Source organism: Eulemur rufifrons, chromosome 12, assembly GCF_041146395.1.
Source record: "Eulemur rufifrons isolate Redbay chromosome 12, OSU_ERuf_1, whole genome shotgun sequence".
In the NCBI taxonomy this organism is placed as follows: Eukaryota; Metazoa; Chordata; class Mammalia; order Primates; family Lemuridae; genus Eulemur; species Eulemur rufifrons.
The window spans coordinates 4,959,091-4,975,115 of record NC_090994.1 but is presented as its reverse complement, the minus strand read 5'-3'; the positions used below and the strand labels follow the sequence as shown (position 1 = coordinate 4,975,115).

The window sequence follows — 16,025 nt, the reverse complement described above, 5'->3', positions numbered from 1 at the left end:
CCCATTCTGTCCACCTCTCTTCCTGGGACTCCAGTTAAACATATTTTAGACCTATTTATTGTATTTACTGTGTTTCGTATCCTCTTCCCCACCCACATTGTTTTGTTTCTCCCTGCTTGGTGGTTAATATGATAGTTTCTTCTGACTTAAGCTTGCAGTTTACTAGCTCGGCTGTGTCTAGTCTACTGCTAGGTCCTTAGCCCATCCACTGATGCTTAGTCCCACTTATTTTACTTATTTACTTATTTATTTATTTATTTTTTGAGATAGACTCTCACCCTGTTGTCTGAGCTAGAGTAGTGGAGTCACCATAGTTCAATGCAACCTCAAACTCCTGGGCTTAAGCAGCCCTCCTGCCTCAGCCTCCTGAGTATCTGGGACTACCAGCACATGCCACAACACCTGGCTGAGTTTTATGTTTTTTTGTACAGACAGGGTCTTGCTATGTTGCTCAGGCTGGTCTCCAACTGCTGGCTTCAATCAGTCCTCCCACCTTGGCCTCCCAAAGTGCTAGGATTATAGGCATGAGCCACCATGCTCAGGCTTTATTTTACATTTTAATTCTCTGATTTCTGGTATCTTTTTCAACTCTATAATGTCATGTTTTATAGTTTCCATTTGCTTTTAGACATCCTTAAATTCAGCTGCTATCTCCATGAACATAGTGAGCATAGCCCTTTTACAATTTATGCCAAATGTTGGCGTCCCTGCAGTCTTTTGTTTCTTGTCATGTCTTGCCTCAAAGCGTACCTCATCATTTTTTTTTCCTTTCCTGAGCATTTTATATGAGAATTTGCTTTCAAGAATACTTTAATGCCCAGATGATGTTAGCTTCCTCCAAGGAGGACCTGTTTCCTTTTGGCAGGCATCTAAGAGCAGTTGTTGTCCTGGACCAAAGCTTATGGTTTGTCTGGGTCATCTAGATGTCACCCTGACCCCAGGAGTCCCTCCCCGTCTTCAAAGTGGAGCCTGTCAGAATACAGTCCCGAGTGGGAACTGCTCTGCTGGGGCCTTATCTGTTCACGGAGTTTCTCATTACCTGCCCGTGTCATCAGACCCTTTCCTGTGATTTATTCTCCTGTTTCTTCCTGAGCCCTGTTGTTGAAATAGAAAGAAAGTCACCATGGTTCAGTTTCATGTAGTGATTTATCAAACAAAGAACATTGAAGAAATGGACACAGATACAGGAGGTGAGGTGATCGAGACAAGCCGAGGGTCCCTTCTGCACTGTGACCGAAGGGATGTGCTTTGCCAGTGCAGACCTGTCCAAAACCGGAGTTGGGGAAGGCGCGACTGGCCGGGCAAGCCCTTAGCACAGGTCCCGTGGCACGTTATAAATACTTAGGGGCCAAAAGAAGAAAGAAAAAAATACTTCGGGCCATAGGACCAAGCCAGCTGGGTCTGAATTACAGTTCTACTTCCCAGCGCTGTGACCTTGAGTTGTGACCCATTCTGAGACATTTCTCCTAGGAGAGTAATTTCAAAGATCTTGTTAAGTCTTAAATAAGCTGGTGCATGGCGATTCTCTAGCATGCAATGCCTGGTCCATTTGAATGCTCAAAGAAGCTCTTCTTCCTCTAGCTTTATACTTTATATACTTCTTTTCTTTTTAGTCACATTCTGAAGGGTAAAATACTTTATAGTCACTCAACTGTCAAGCTGTTTCTTTTTTGTGAGATGGAGTTAGTCAGAATCACAAGCGAGGTAGCATTTAGGTTCATTTCCTGTTCTTGGTTTATTTTCTGTTTTAAAGGAAAAGCGTACTTATTTTCGGTGTTCTGAGACTTGGGTGTGGAATCTCTCCCCTTAGGGGGAAAGGCCGTAGTGACTTGGAGGAACAAAGGGCTGTGTAGCAGCCAATTTAGGCACCGCGTTTGCTCGTGGGCCCATCCCCTCCCCAGTATTTTCTCTCTAAAATAGAATCAGAGCAGAACCTAAGTAAACATCTGAGCTTGTTCCGTTTTTATCTTTGGTTAATCTTTCTGAGGTTTTGTGATTTTATTTCTCATTTTTATTAAAGAGCGTTGAGCATGCGTAACGAACCTGCTCTTGTAGCCAGTGGCCGAGGCAGTTGGCACGTGCATTTTATGTGACTTCCTTCCTGTCCTCAGTACTTGGAATAAGCAGCTATGTGCCCTAAGCAGAGTGGTGCACATCTGTCGGCGAGGGAGGTGGGATCAGAAGCAGAGGAGTTCTTCCCCAGTGTGAGGGGCTTGGGCTTGAGGACATTTGGTTCCGAGGAACAATCAGAGATGCTGTGGCCCTGGTCTCCCTCCAGGTTGGGCAGCCAGCCTGGGAGCAGGAAACCAGAGATCCTCCTTGGGAAAGGGCTTTCCCACCACACGCTGAGTGACCCTGCTCCTCTCATCCCTTCCGGGAGCAAGAGTGTCCTCTGCCTTTAATCTAACTGCTTTCCCTGGGTCTGCAGTTGCTCTGAAGTACACAGATGAAACCATTTTAGTAATTTTTCATATACACAGTAAAGCTTATGCACACATTAAAAAGTTTATTTTAGGCCGGGCGCGGTGGCTCACGCCTGTAATCCTAGCACTCTGGGAGGCCGAGGCGGGTGGATCGCTCAAGGTCAGGAGTTCGAGACCAGCCTGAGCGAGACCCCGTCTCTACTAAAAATAGAAAGACATTATATGGACAACTAAAAATCTATATAGAAAAAATTAGCCGGGCATAGTGGCGCATGCCTGTAGTCCCAGCTACTCGGGAGGCTGAGGCAGTAGGATCGCTTAAGCCGAGGAGTCTGAGGTTGCTGTGAGCTAAGCTGACGCCACGGCACTCACTCTAGCCTGGGCAACAAAGTGAGACTCTGTCTCAAAAAAAAAAAAAAAAGTTTATTTTGTTCTCCCAAAAGAGGTGTATGTCCTGGGGCAGAGGTGGAGGGTGGGGAGGTCGTCACAGAGGCCAGTCGCTAGAGCGCAGTCTCAGAATCCCAGCCTAGGCACTTTGCATGGTATTCTTGTTCACCGTATCTCATTTCATCATCATCATCATCATCATCATCATCGTAGCTGGCAGAGTGGTGAAGGTGACAGTATTTGCCTGCCTACGGAGGACGTGGGTAAATTCTGGTTGTGGATGAGGTACCAGGGAGGATAGAACAAAGCTGGCGTTTAGACCCCCTCCTCCCGTGTTGTGCTAACCTCTGCAGCAGGGCACCCTGAGGACCGCTGCACAGAGCGATTGAATTCCCGCTCACTCCCTGCAGCCCGGGGATTTGGCAGGACCCCGCAGGCGATCGGATGCGGAGCTGCTCGCACGGGCTGCGGGAGCGGGAGCAGTCGGGCTGAGGGCTGGGAGACAGCCGTGCCATCCTGCGCACGTCAGCCCAGGAGGTTGGCTGACGTCAGCTCTGAAGAGTAATTGCTTTTTTTTGGCTGGCTAACAAAAGGAAAGTTACTATGACGGAGGACTGTCTAGGAGCCCTGCCAAACATGGAGAGGAGATGAGCAGAGTGAGGCCTTCACCCAGCCCGGGTGATGGCGTCCTCCCCTCTAAGCTGGCTGAGTGTAGGCGCTGATACCCTCGCCAGCCTCTTCTGCAGGCTGTAGAAACAGGAAATCATTCTTTCAAGAAACTAGAGGTGCAAAGAAATACAGATGGGGAGTATTTTTGTTCAGATGTTTAGGTGAGAAAAGGCTGGTGTCCAGGCGGCTGGAGGTCAGTCTCCTCCCCAGGGTACATAAAGCTGCTCAGAGGCCCGGAGGGAGCTTTCCACGTGGGGCTGCTGCGTGCCGTTGAAAACAAGGGCAGGAGCACAGCAAACAGCGTGGCTCTTTCCTTCCGGAGGCCCATGGTGAGGCCAGAATGCCTCCGCCCAAGGTGGGAATAGTTTCTGGGGCACACCCTCTATACAAAGGGAAAGTAGAGGCCCAGGGAGCCTGGAGGCTCAGCTGGAATCGTTATTGAGGAATGCTTAGACGCACCCCAGTAAAGCAGCATGCCTGGGACGTTGGGGTCCTCTTGGTCGTTGAACTTTGTCATCCCAGAGCTGTCTAGTTCCGTGTTAGGTGTAGGGAACTGCTTCTGTCTCCCCTCTGCGGCCACTTGTGGTGGATAGGTAGAGGTAGGCCGGTGGCATGTTTTTGGAAGTAAAGCACTTTGGCCAACAACTGCACGTCCTCAATCTGAAAATTGGACTGTCGTCTTTATTTGGCACAGGACATATGAAAGAACAAAATTAAACATGCGTCCAGGAACTGAGCTGAGCAGAACAAAAAGGAACCGTGAGAGATGTTTGGCAGCGTCACACGGTAGAAAGCTCAAGCACTCGCAGTCTGGTGGGTGGACGGTCATCACTAAAGCCGTGCGGCGGGCATAGGGAGGTTCCGTACACCGTCCTCTCCACTGTCATATGTTTGACGATCTCCAGGACAAGTATTTTTAAGTCTGTCGAAATGGTGTCTGTTTTGTAAACATGGAAGAGAAATATAAAAAGCCAGAAATATTTCTGAACGATTTGGAGGCAGTTTTTATTAGATAGAAATCATAGTATAAATCAGGAAGCTGCCTCTACGTCCCTTAGCTAACAAGATGGGGAAATGGTGACTGCGTCAAGAAGTCCTGCCCTTCCTCTCGCTCAAATCGAATCGTCCCCACTCCTGGCACCTAACGTAGAGCGGATTGTTTTTTAATACGTCCTCCAGGAGCACATTTCTTTGTATGTACACTACAGAAAAATAGCATATCAGAGTCTAATAGATCCTCAAACATTTACTGCACCTTGATTATATACCTGACACTGTAATAAGCCCTGCTGGGAGAGGCTGTCAGCATTAAAGAGCTCTGTTCTAGGAGGGGAGACAGACCCGTACGGAAACAAAGCCCAGTGTGGTCACTAAACAGTGGGACGCATTACGCTGCACAGCCAGTGTGGCGGGAGAAGGCTGTGAATCGTGGTAGGGAAATAGTCCCCAGCAGGTGGTGGCGTCCCAGTGGGGCGTGGAGGACGAGTGGCAGTGCACGTGCAGCAGGGACCCCTGCCCAGGGCAGTGGCGAAGCCAGCGCGGTGGGCTCCCCACGCTGGGCCTGGGCCGTAAAGCAGTTGGGTCAGTGGTGGAAGGAACTGAAGCTGAGGAGTCTGGGCAGGAGACACGTTGGGTATCGGGCTGAGGAGTTTGAGCTTTATCTCGGGTTACGCCGTAAGCTATTCCAAGCAGGAGGGCGGTGTGGTCAGAAATGTCTCTCTGAATTCTGACTTTAAATGGTGACTTGACCTGTGTTTGTCTCTTCCTGTCCTCAAGCTTGCTTGTCAGGTATGATGTTTTATGATACTATATTTTCAATTAGAAGTATCAGAAAACTCAACTCAAAATTCAGCCCAACATGAATGAACCTTGAAGACGTTGTGCTAAGTGAAATAAGCCAGTCACAAAAGGACAGACACCGGGTGATGCCACCGATACGAGGTCCCTAGAGTAGTCAGATTCGTAGAAACAAAGTAGAAGGATGGCTGCCAGGGACTGGGAGGAAAGAGTGGGAAGTTCGTGTTTCCTGGGAGCGGAGTCTAGGCCTTACACGATGAAATCCCGTGGGCGGATGATGGTGGTGGCTGCACCACGATGTGAATATACTGATAACAATGAACTATACGCTTAAAAATGGTTAAAATGGTAAACTTTATGTTATGTATATTTTACCACAATCAGAAATGTAATTTGGCCTCTCTTCCAGGATCCTGACACAGAGCTCCTAAAGCCCTTGTAATTTCCCGAGTTACAGGGGTTCCTAGGAGCATCTCGTGTTCTAATAAGGCAACTCTCAGTGGCTCCTCCGTGGGGTCCGGTCACCAGAAGACCAAGCCAGGACTAGAAGCTTAGAACTTTCAGTGCTCTGGGAGGGAGGGGCTGGAGATTGAGTTCCGCCTACATGATGAAGCCTCCGTGAAAATCCCTAAAAGACGGGGTTCAGAGAGCTTCTGGCGTGGCAGACACATCCACGTGCAGGAGGGCGGTGCCCCCCATCTTAGTGGAGACAGAAGCTCCTGTGCTCAGGGCCCTGCCGGACCCCCCCCTTAGACACCTCTTAGTCTGGCTGGCATTTGTATCCTTTATCACATCCTTTCATGAACTGGTAAACTACGTAAATGTTGCCCCGAGTTCTGTGAGCCATCGTGGCTAATTAGCCAACCTGAGGAGGGGGTTGTAGGATCCCCCAATTTGTAACTAAGTCTGACAGAAGTTGCGGGTCACCTGGGGACCTGCGACTTCGATTGGCGTCTGAAGCCCGGGGCAGCCTGGTGGGCTCGAGCTCCTACCCCGTGGCGTCTGCGCCAACTCCGAGTCGTCAGTGTCAGAATTGAATTAACTTATGGGACACCTGGTTGGTGTCTGGTGTCCACAGGGAGCTGGAGAATTGCTTGATGTGGAAAACCCACACTTTCTCCTCAGCAAACTCCGTGTTTCCATGAGCTGGGGCCATTCCAGCAAACCCACTTCTCTGACCCCAACTTATGAGGAAAAAACTGTTTTCCTATTAACCCTTCCATGCTCTCCGCACTTCTGACACTGACTGCGTGAGTTCCGCGTCCCCTCTCTGCTGGGGCTGCGTGGAGATGCCACCTTCCCCACCTCTGTCTCTTTCACACTCCAGGAAACCGTGGCATCGCTTGGCCTCATTTGGAGCCTGGGCATCTCACACATCAAACCCCTCTTCTCACTCCCCTGGAGTGGGCTCCGTGGTGCCAGCAGGGTCATTAATCTGCGCGCTCTGAAACAGCGTGCACGCTTGCTGCTGCCTACGAACGCGTGTCAGACACCGAGGAAAGAGACTTGTTTCTCTCTATGCAGCAGTTTCTATATTTTCATGCAGCTTGAATGCAAAGTAATAAAAATGTTCCAAACTTACTAAACAGACTCTGTGTGGAAGAGAATTTGGTCTGTGAATGAGAGGGGGCAGGGTATACAGTTGACAGAAGCACTTGCTGACTTTTAAGGGTTACTGAAGTCACACTGATTGGACACTTTTTTTTTTTTTTTTACTTTGTTTTCTCTGCAGGGGTCGGCACCAGGAATTATTACAGAAAGATTGGCTACAGGTTGCAGGGCCCGTACATGGTGAAGATGCTGAGGTAATGGCCACACCAGTCCACGTTGATGCAGCGTCCTCCCGGGCAGAAGATGGGGGGTCGGGACTCCTTGAGTGCTCAGCGGAGACAGCAGAGCAAATGGACAGCACTGTCCCCCGGCAAGGGGCCTTCACCCTCATCCTTCCGCTGTAGAAACTGGAAACTGCTTTCAAGGCTGGGGCTGGACATCTGCTGACCAGGCCCCTGAGCCGCCCTCTCCTGTGTGTCCCCAAAAAAGTCACTTCTGTTTTTGAGGCCTAAATCATTTATCCAATTTCTAAATTCTGCATGAGGCCCTCAGGTGACCCATTTTGACTCACACAGTGACGAAAGAAAATTAATCAGCTTGTTTGGGACACCATAACTCATAAGATAAAACTATGGTTGTCATTTGAGGAACAAACTTAGAAGTAGGTTATGTATGTACTCTAGGAACAATAAGTCAGATTGGAGCATATGAGAATTGTCACACTCTGATCTCTGGCCTTTAACAACATACACATTGGCACACAAGAAAATGAGCTTTTGTTTTGGTGGAAATCCTGGTTACAGTGCTGACGTTTTGAAATAACAGTGTGACGGGGAGGCAGAATTGCGGTGGTGGCTGTGTGTACAGGCCTCACGACACCCGGCTACCAGCCTTTCCCAGCTGGAGTCTGCCGTCCAAGACGCGCATGACGAAGAGGCTGTATTGCTCATTTCTTGTTGTCTGTATTTCCCACACTCTTGCCAACTGCAGAGCAGCGCGGGCAGCCACAGCGAGGAGCCCAGGAGGCGTTGGCTTTCTGTTCACCCCTGGGCAGGCACCGTCTGACGAATGTGGCCCCCAGTCAAGATTCGCTTCCGCAAAAGCCATTCCCTGCATTTTAATTCTTTAGTGTGGGTTTTGGTTTGCATTAAGTGGAGAAAAGTAAGAGTTCAAGTCATTTGTGAAAACAAAAAAGTGGCAAATAGTAATGGCTTCTTCGAAGGCTCATCTGGTAGATCTGCCTCTTTGGAACTTCCAGGTGATCTGGTTTGGTGACTTGGCCCGGAGAGGATCACTTCCCAAATGAAAGGCAAGCTTTAACCTCGGGCCCCTTGGCTCCTGTGGCATTTTATAAAGGTTGTTTAATGGAATCGATTCCTCTAAAAGGATCTGAAAATAAAAAGTCTTTAACACACAACGAAGAGTCATGTGGGTTTTTTTTTCCTCCCCCAGTCAATGCGGGGACATTTGCCGTGCATTTGCATGTTTCTGTTTCCAGCCTGTGGCACCGCTCGTTTCCCCCGGGGTGCAGCTTGCCGTCCCATTAAACTGCCACAAGGCAAATGGCAGCAGCTTTCTCCTGGGCCGGCTGTGGGAGCCCCGGCTTTCCACGAGTGTCGTTTAGGGAGTTCAGCTGCTTCTCAATTATGCTTTTTTTCCCCCTATAAAAATAAAACTATTAAACTAATAAAGCGTACGCCATCCGGGCTGTTACACCCTCGTTACTGGAGAGGGAAGCAGCAGGCAGGGCCCAGGCTCGTCCGCCTGGAGCACGACCCTGGGGGTGCAGTGTCTGGGCCTCCGTCTCCTCATCCGTCCTAGTCACCCGCATGGACCAAGTCACATAGTGTACAGGAAGGTCCCTTGTGAAACAGTAAAAGAGGTACGCACGTGTCAAGTCTATTTTAAAAGATGACAGTTTAGAGAAAGATTTCACAATAAAATGAAATTGCCTAGGAACTTGCACCCTTCTAATGGCTATCAGCCCTCATTTAATCCCGATTCTCACGGCAGGATCCAGCCCATCGGCAACCTTGCCTGCGAGTCCCTTGTGGCCTGTGTGAGGCTGCAGGAGTTGAAAAGCTTCGCCAGGTGTCAGGGCTTCTGCCACTAGAAGCTTCAGCTTCTCTCTCGACTGCCCAGGGCTTGTCCTGGCCCCTCAGCGCCCTGTGCTCTCCAGCCAGTGGCCGCCTCAACGAAAGACCAGCTGGGCACATCCTGGTGGCCTCAGCGCGAAGCCATCACAGATGCAGCTGGAGTCAGGTCTGCGAGGAACGACTCCTTAGCAACCACCCGGGGCCAGGCAGGTAGCGCTGCCATGGCCCGGCTGTGCCCGATCGCCTGAAGAGTCTAACAAAGAGAAAAAAAGATCATGGCGTATCAAAACCAGACCGAAACGTACGTGAAGAGACAATGAGATTTCAGAACTACATTATCACCAAGTGTAAGGACCTGGTGAAGCCCTGAGTTCCTCAGATTGGGGGATGGATGGACCCCTTTCCTGTTTTCCATCACTACTGACCCCAAAAAGTACGACTTAAAAACCAAAGCCAGTTCTATGAAAACATCTTCCAAACTGCAAATTTTCATTGCCAAAGGTGTTTTGGGTTTTTTGGTTTTTTAAGTTATTTCATTGAAAACACAAAATGTTGTTCCTAAAGAACTCACAGACCCCCAAGTTGGTAAAGAGCTCCAGGTCTGGATTCTGGCCGAGCCCCTCGTTAACTGTGGAGCTTTGAGCGGACCCCTCCCCTCTCGCTCTAGCTTCTCCCTGTGTAACAGGAAACGGACACCCTCACTCACGGCAAGTGTGGAATCGGGTATCCTACGTGAGAAGCATTGCGTAACCTGGACATTGTGTCAGCAGCTGTTACTGCTCTTACGAAGTGGCTTCTCTGCTGACTGTGACTCCGGGAAAGTAAGCTCTGCTAGTTTCTCCATCTGGAAATGGGAGTGACGGCAGACCTGCCTCACAGCATGGCGGTGAGGATCGAATGAGCTCATGTGGGTAGGGGTCTTAGGACAGGGACTGTCACATAAAGCACACTAGAAAAGCACTAGCTGTTATTGCTAGGATCTAATGACTATGATGTTTGGCCCATTTCTTCGGTGAAGGCGTTTCTTACCTGCTGACAATAGCATTTCTGATTTTTTTGCTAGAATTTCTAGATTTTCCTAGAAGCTGATGTCAGAAGAATAGTATCTGGTGCTCAAAGCTACCCATCTCATCCTCTGTTTGGTCTATTTCATTCACCTCAGTCTAGGGTTGCAAATCCATGCCTTAGGGGCCCAGATATTAGCCGAGATTGCAGCAGCAATAAGCATTTTCAAAGACCACTGTTGTTCCGGGGGCTTCCCTGAAAGCTGTCTGATGTCGCACGCGTTGCTGCTCTCTCCCCGTGTGACCTGGTGGCTGTGTCCACTTAGGGAGTCCTTCTAAGGGAGCGAGGCAGCCTTTTGTGGCAGGGCTCAGGGGCGGGAGGGACACATTCCCGGGTATTGGAGTCGTGTGCACCATAGGTTAGTTTTGGAATTGCCTTCACAGAATGAAACCCAGAGTTTATAGACTTTTTAAAGAACTGATTTTAACAGACAAATCATCATATCCATGCCTGTAAGCAGCAGCAAACCGGCTGCTTCTCTATATCCTGCCTTAGTCACTGTTACCCACGTGTGCGGCCATATTGCCTGTCTTTGTCTCGAGGGACCTAGAATCCCCTTCCTGTCCACCCAGAAGATTCCTCCTCCTCGTTCAGGAGGAGGAACGGCCATTGGTTGAGCCTCCGGCCCTTCGCATTCTGATCTCCAGGAATCCTCCTCGCCATCCCCAAGGTGAATGGTGGTCTCTGCTATTTAACACACGAGGACACAGGCTCATGTCTTCATCTCTGAGGCAGATGTCACCGACAGGGCCACTGTGATGCCCAGTTGCAGTCAGTGCTAAAATGTCCAGGGCTTGCACACGCTGCTGTCTGAATAGGACCCAGGAGCAGCCCGACACAGTGGCCCTGGTCTCAGCCACTAAATGCTAAGATTCGGGCTTCAAACTGGAGTCGGCGACTCTGCCCTTGTCACTCCACCCTGCCGCTGTTTCCTTTTTTAGGAGAAAAGGTTTCGGTCAGCTTGCGTTCAAGAGGACACCAACAGGAGTTGAACGACAAGTTTGTGCCTTTGTATGTGCATTTCGCCCTCGCAGCAACCCGTGAGGGAGGACCTGTCACCACCCTCCCAGGAGGTACAGTTGCAGGCAGGGGAAGCGGCTGGTTTCATCAAGAGAGAATGCAAAGTAGAGAGAGTCTGCTCTTTGCATTAAATGAAAATAGCTTTTGGGGACTCTAAAAATTATGTATGCTCATTATAACAAATGGAAGTGAGACAGAAAAGCACAAAATAACCTGAAATCCCAGCATCAGAGACGGCTATGGTTAGCATAGTGATGAACGTCCTCCCTACCATCTCTCCCTGCGCACACGGATACATACACATACACGCCCAGTTTTACATGAAACGGTCGTGCTGTGTGGGCTGCTTTGTCACCATTTTGCTCTACAAAATGTAAGGTGGGCATCTTTCCATTTCAACATGGATCTGCTTCATCCTGTATAATGACTACCTGACAGTCCGCTGTCTGCAGGTGCCACCGTTGATTTAAGCAGGTCCTTTGTGTCTCATAACCGTTTATATTCCCGTTGTCACAACACCTGAAATCAGGTGTGAAGCGTAAGGGCTGCATGTTAAGATTTGCTTCTTTCATTTCCTTTCTACAAGCATTCACTCATCCAAGGCTGGTGTCCTTTGTGTCCCTCCCTGCAGCTGTTCTGTCCCCAAGCCTTTCAGGCCTCCATTCACAGCCCACCTCCGGGGATGGGGGGGCCCACCTGTCAGGCGCTCGGCCTTTTCCATTCAGAGGCAGCGGCACGTTCGATTGTGAACAAGTCCCATCGCACGAAATGTCAAGACGCCTGTGTACCGGCGGGCACTGGAGCGTGAACATCCTTTATTGAGGTTAGAGGTGACCGTCCCTTATCTTTTCTTCGCTGGTGTAAGCTCCCGCGACAAGTCAGACTCCTCCGCCACCTGCAGCCCTGCAGAGAAGTCGTCCTCTCGTCTCAGGGCCCATCTCGTCTGGGAGGTTAGAACATGTGGGTGCCAGAGACACTTGAACAGTATCTGCTGTCGCCATCGGGGCCAGCAGGGGCTGGGCTCTCAGCCTGGACCCCCAAGATAGAGTGGCCTGGCTTCCAGACAGACGCCTGGCTTCCAGACCTGCTCCGCCTCTGTCCCGCTCTGTGGAGAGCAGGGTCTGGGGCGCGGCATGTCTGGGGTGCCGGGGCAGTAGGCAGAGGGTCATCTACGTCTACCCGAAGAAAAGAAGAAAGTGCAGGAGGAATTTGGGGAAAGGCAGGCGAGGATGCATGTGTTCCCACGGGGCCAAGGACCCAGGGACGCGGCCTGCTGAGGCAGGAGGGGCATCTGCAGGGGGCAGGGGCAGATGGGGCGTAGGCAGGAGACAGTCAGTAGGCAGCAAGGAGTGACATGACGTGGAGTCCTTGAAAAGTCTTTCCAGACCCTGAAATGCCCCTGGTGAGATGGAGATGCCAGGTGGCCTCGCCGTAGCACATCCTGTCCCATAGTCACCCTTGGCCACCTGGGCAGAGTCGCAGCAGGAGGGGAGGGAGGGTCTCCAGAGACCGCAGGAGTTCAACCAATTGGAGCGGGCGACCTGTGCTGCAGCCTGTTTCTGAGGCTCCAGGCCAATGGCTGAAACCAGCCCGACACACCCTGGCAGCCGCAGATGAGCCCAAGTGAACTCTCCTCGCTACCATGCCCAGGTCTCCACCTGGCAGGGCTGGGAGGGCTATAGCTTCATTGCCTGAACACGTGACACACATGCTGGGATACGCACTGAGCATGCATGCATAACGGGAACTGCCCCTGTGTGGGATGACACATCTTTTTCTTTCTCTACTACCCCATAAAACCCCACGCCACTGTCCCTCCAGGAGACACCGCTTTGGAGAATAGTCGCGGTACTCTACTCACGTGCTACAAGAAATTAAAACTCCTACTGATCAAGCCCCATGTTCTTGTGGGGAGTCGTTTGTTACTCGCCAGGCAAGCAAACCCCGATCTTTCGGGTCACAGGAGGAAGAGAGCTGGGCGGAGCCAGGTGGGGGGCACCCCAGGCCTCTCCCACTCGGCCAGGGCCAGAGAGGAGCCGGGAACTGGGCGTGTGATCATAAGTCTCCCCGAGACCCGCGTGGACTTTTAGATGCCTAAAAATGAGACTTCTTACAGCAGAAACAGGAGTCGTGGGACTGGTCTGAGATGTCACGGGCAGGCTGGGGAGGCAGAGTGATGGGACCCTGTGAAGGCGATGGTGGAGGGAGGGAGGGAGGGAGCTGGTCCCTGTAATGAAAAGTGAAGTGGAAGCTCCAGCCAAGCCCCCAGGGAAGGGACCCAGCCCAGTGAGGCACCAGCCCTGGGTGGCCGGAGCGCTCAGACCAGCCTAAGCCTCTCATCCAGATCGAGAGTGGAAAACATCAGGGTGGAGATTAAGCAATCAGGGGAAGGATTTCTGAGAGTGTTTGATATGCTAGGAGACCCTTCCCTTTCCTCGAAGAGAAGAGGTGGCAGTTCCCCTCACCGGAACAGCCTTCTATGGGACCCTCTGAGAGCCAGCTCTGTGTCCCTGCTGCATGGGTGCAGGATGTCCCTCCAGGGAAACCCGGAAGGTTCTGACAGTCCCTCCAAAGGACAGTGGGAGGAACAGAAGCAGGGAGGAGAGAAGAAAGGCATCCCCCTCTCCCAGGAGTTGTCTGGACACAGGTGTGCGAGTGTCCCCAGGAACCAGAGGGAAGCCACACGGGAGAGGGAGCCAGCTCGGGGTGTCCAGGCTTGTCCAAAAGGCTTCGTGGAGGAGCAAAGAGGTCTCAGCAAGAAGAAACCGGAAGTGCCCCTCCCCCGGATTCCCGGGGCTGCAGAAGGGTAAATGGCCAGAACACAGGGGTGCGACCTTCTGCCCCACTGAACCCTGTGCAGCACCCAGGGTGAGCAAAGCTGGCATAGGTGAGGGCCGTGCTCCCAGGGCTCCTCCCACCCTTGCTGCTGTCTGTCCCCAGCCCCCAGGCTTGTCCTCCAGGGAGTGGGGAGGGCGCTGGCACCTCTGCAGCAGCCCCTCCCTGGGAGAGGAAGAAGCCACAGCCTGGAAGTGCGGGTGTTACATGGGAGGGCCATTCTAATCGTCAAGAGGCTCAAAGAGAAGGAAGGACGCCTGTTCCCTAACAGAGGGCACAGAAGTCTGGAGGCCCAGGTCTTCATGCAAGGGCTGGGGGGACAAAATGCAGTCGGCTTTTGAGACCCTCCCATCAGCTAGGCTTACTCAAATAGCAGTGACATTCTGATTACGTACCTTAGCAGGGCACACATGGACAACATTAGATTTCTATTTTTTTTTTTTTTTTTGAGACAGAGTCTCACTCTGTTGCCCAGGCTAGAGTGAGTGCCGTGGCGTCAGCCTAGCTCACAGCAACCTCAAACTCCTGAGCTCAAGCGATCCTCCTGTCTCAGCCTCCCGAGTAGCTGGGACTACAGGCATGCGCCACCATGCCCGGCTAATTTTTTCTATATATATTTTTAGCTGTCCATATAATTTCTTTCTATTTTTAGTAGAGGTGGGGTCTCGCTCTTGCTCAGACTGGTCTCGAACTCCTGAGCTCGAACGATCCGCCCACCTCGGCCTCCCAGAGTGCTAGGATTACAGGCGTGAGCCACCGCGCCCGGCCTAGATTTCTATTTTAAATTGAAAATTGAAAAGGATATTTGTCATTTTTGTTTTAATAACACATGACCTCCTTTAAAAACAGACACTTTTTCTTCTGTACCGAGATGTTGGTGCCAGGGGTGGAATTTGACATTTCTCTGGAACCAGATTCAGCCTGGAACCCTTCGCCTGGGATTACCGAGTGGGTGAGGCTGTTGCCAAACACAGCTTGGGCTGTCTGCCACCCGAGAACCAAACATAAGAGGCGAGTGTTGGGCGATGGAACGGTGGCTTATTCAAGCGCCAGCAGCCTGGGGAGATGGCGGGCTATTGTCTCAAAGGCCATGTCATCTCCTCTGCTTCCTGAGCAACTTGTATAGGGAAGGGTCAAGGAGGTTGGTGGCAGAAAGCAAACCTTTGTGCAAGTCATCATGACTTGCTCAAAGGTTGTCAGCAAATACATCACCTGAGGGACCTTGTCATCAGCAGTCTGCTGTGGTTGGCCTATTCTAGACTCTTGATCGGTTTTCCCTCACGGTCATTTTCTAATCTTGTGCCCGGCAGCCGTGTCAGCAAGCAGTGGGTTAGTTCTAAACTTTTAAGACAGAAAAAGCCTGAAGCGCACTGGAAGCAACATGTCTTCCCGCTAGGGAGCCTGGCGTCATAGTCTGAGTGGCCCTTGGGGTGCGCTTACAAACCCCCACTGTCAGTCACTATTCCATTTCTATGGAAACAGGGTGTCAGCGCCATTCTTGCTACTTCCTGCTGAACGGGGGCAGCGATTGGGGAGTTTCCAATACAGTAGCTTGGCATGATGGAATAAGTAACTTTTAGTTCCTTTTTCCAGAGATGAGAATTAAAGGCTTACCAACAGCCTAATTTAACTGTCTGCACCCCTTTTGGATAGAGCAAGTAATTATTTTTAAAATTATTTTAAAAATCAAATAGCACTCAGTGTTAATTAATAAAATGCTTAAACCCAGTTTAACAATATCCATGAGAAGAGATCGTAGGCCATCTGCAATTCATGAAAATAGACTGGAAAACCAGTCTCCTGCTGCCTGAAACATAGAACTATGTTCATCTAAGGTGTGTTGCAACTAAGTGGTTTGCTAGCTTAGTTTTTTCCATGCTAGTTTCAATTTGTGAGGATGGATTTCTGTAAGTGCAGCAAGAGGAGTTAATTATCATCCAAACTCCTTGTTCAGCAAGCGTATAGTCTAGAGCCATTCTACTATCTAAAACTATCCAGGCTAGTGAATCTAGTGAATTTTGAAGATTAAGGAATTAGTTTCATTAGCTATTATGACTACAGTCTGGCTTAAAGGAATATTTCAGGTCCCATCTTGGCTGGCAGCTCCAGATACCATCTGGTTTGGGTGCTGCCTGCTTTACTCGAGAATGTGTATCCACGGCTTGATACTTACAAGCTCTGA

At 50.5% G+C, this 16,025-nt stretch overlaps 1 protein-coding gene across 2 annotated transcripts in view; it reads left to right on the top strand.

Moving 5' to 3' along the window:
• The window catches only part of ELP3 (elongator acetyltransferase complex subunit 3), a 66,896-nt gene extending 58,681 nt beyond the window's left edge, over positions 1 to 8,215 (top strand). For both annotated transcript variants that reach the window (XM_069485090.1, XM_069485091.1), the window contains one exon: positions 7,009 to 8,215. In XM_069485090.1, coding sequence (XP_069341191.1) covers positions 7,009 to 7,085 — 77 coding nt within the window. In that variant the 3' untranslated portion in view covers positions 7,086 to 8,215. The remainder of the gene's footprint in view (positions 1 to 7,008) is intronic.
• Positions 8,216 to 16,025: the final 7,810 nt, after the last annotated feature.